General features: G+C 31.0%; 1 protein-coding gene across 1 annotated transcript in view; it reads left to right on the top strand.

Moving 5' to 3' along the window:
• The first annotated feature begins 1072 nt into the window (after nucleotides 1–1072).
• LOC100781226 (transport and Golgi organization 2 homolog) overlaps nucleotides 1073–2272 on the top strand; it is a 6178-nt gene continuing 4978 nt past the window's right edge. The window contains exons 1-2 of the mRNA XM_003544736.5: nucleotides 1073–1582; nucleotides 1739–1922. Of these exons, the coding sequence (XP_003544784.1) occupies nucleotides 1500–1582; nucleotides 1739–1922 (267 nt within the window). The 5' untranslated portion in view covers nucleotides 1073–1499. The remainder of the gene's footprint in view (nucleotides 1583–1738; nucleotides 1923–2272) is intronic.

Genomic DNA, 2272 nt, shown 5'->3' with positions numbered 1-2272 from the left:
TTCAAAATCATCATTGTATTTTTTGTGCTTTTTAAGACTTTCACTATTTAACCAACTTAAAAGTGATAATTTCAGTAGTGTTAATACAATAATTGTGATTAAATTTGTTCATTTCTCGTAGCAATTAAATTATTTACTTAGTTATAAAAAAATACTTGAGACGCTCTGGACGTACCACGTATTATTACCTGATTAGATTTAATTTTAGGCATTATATATTCATATTGCTATGGAAGTTTCCATGCAACTCCGGTAACTTGTGTCGTGGATAGAGTCGGTTTCCTTGACGTGGAGCCCTAGACTCGCGATTTGCGCTTATCCCATATATACTTTTTGTGTTGATCTTTTATAAACCATGGCCTTTGTCCCGTGGATTTGGGCTTTGGAATCAATTGGCCTTGACACAGGGGTGTGACGAACAGAAAGAAATAAATTGTTTACCAAAAAATATTGAACAGAATGGAAACGCGTAAGTTGCTCTACGAGAAAGATTTAATTGACATGTAGTATATATTAAATTATTTTTGAGAGGTATTGTAAATATTTTTTAATAGTTAGAGCTTAGATGTATTTAGACCCAAAAATAAATGTTTGCATTAAAAATTATAAGAATTTTTAATCGTTACGTAGTAACGGGTGCCATTATATATAGTAACATTGAATGTTACACCTTTCAATGAAAACTTTATGTTTTAATTTATTGTCTTTGGGACAATAGTTAGTGTATATATATATATATAATGTAAAACATTCTATATTGAAGTGGTATAAGTTTAGATCTGGGATAATATAAGTTCAGGAGTTCAGGCTTTGGATAATATATAATTCAGAAAATTGTAGGATTGAGAAATTAATATCTCTTCCTTTAATTTTCGATGGTTTCAATGCTGACCCTTTTTTCTTTTTAGGGTTAACCCTTTAAATACCCCGACTGCCATATATCTCCAAGCTTAGAGGTGGGACCGTGGGACACAATGCAACAAATAAACAAGGACCACGATGCAACGCAAGAATTAACATAAAATTCAAACAAACTTATCGGTTGCTCAAAATGGATAATTGAATTTCAGTGTGCTGGTTGAAGTTAGATACCCGCCTTTAATTAATGACATCAACGGATGTGTGTTTCCAGTTTAGGCCTATAGAAAGCTATAAATGGTGATATATTATTGTTTTTATTAAATAAAAGTTTCACAAATTAAGTAACTTTTTAGCACGTGAGTTTGTAATTGATTCTCCCCCACTTGTCATAAGAAGTGGTTAATTGTTTCAGCGGCCGTTGGTTGATTTTGGTGGCTGGAAAATGATGGATTTATAATACCTAAATTGTTTATGATATGACAATTATGAGATAACTATTACTCTCTCTCTCTCTCTCAACTATAAATTAAGCCACTTTTTCACTAGCTGCTTATAGTGCATAGAAAATTAGAAAGTGCTCCCCAGATTGTTCTATTTTGGCTTTTATAAAGAATTGTTTAGATCCTTTGAATTGAAGAATGTGTATAGCTTTGTTTCTTTGGCAAGCCCACCCACTCTACCCTTTCCTTCTTTTGAACAACAGAGATGAATATCACAACAGGCAAGTTTTCTACATTTACTAAAATTATGTTGTATTGTTTTGTGGAGAATATATATATTTGTACCTATTGTAAAATTATTTTTGTTAATTTAATTTATATATATATATATATATATATATATATATTTTTTTTTTTTTTTTTGTGTGTGTGTGAAGGCCTACGAAGCCAGTGTCATGGTGGGAAGATATTGATATAGTTGGAGGAAGAGATGAGATTGCTGGAGGAACATGGTTGGCTTGTTCAAGAGAAGGAAGAGTTGCTTTTCTGACCAATGTTTTGGAGCTTCGTTCCCTTCCTGAGGCTAAAAGCAGAGGAGACCTACCTGTCTCATTTCTTAAGGTTATATATTTTGAGTTTATTATTGATTCACTTAAAATGTTTTTCCTATCATTTCTTAATGTTGTTCATATAATTATTCTTTTACATATTATTCAATCATGTTCTTTTATATATTTTTATTTAGTACTTCAAGTCATCAACACGTAAGTAATGCTTATTGTATTTTATAAGAAGAAGGGAAATACATGAAAGAAGAATTGATAAGTTAGAGACTTTTTCTAAGGCTAAGAAAATAAGGGGGACCCTGCATCAGCTGTAAGGAAAAAAAATGAGCCTTTGCTTTTACATTATGTCTTTCTTCTTATTATGCATAAGTAAATGTATAAGATTTTAAATATTAGTGTAAAATA

The sequence above is a fragment of the Glycine max genome, chromosome 14, assembly GCF_000004515.6.
Source record: "Glycine max cultivar Williams 82 chromosome 14, Glycine_max_v4.0, whole genome shotgun sequence".
Lineage (NCBI taxonomy): Eukaryota > Viridiplantae > Streptophyta > Magnoliopsida > Fabales > Fabaceae > Glycine > Glycine max.
This window is presented reverse-complemented; position numbering and strand designations above follow the sequence as displayed.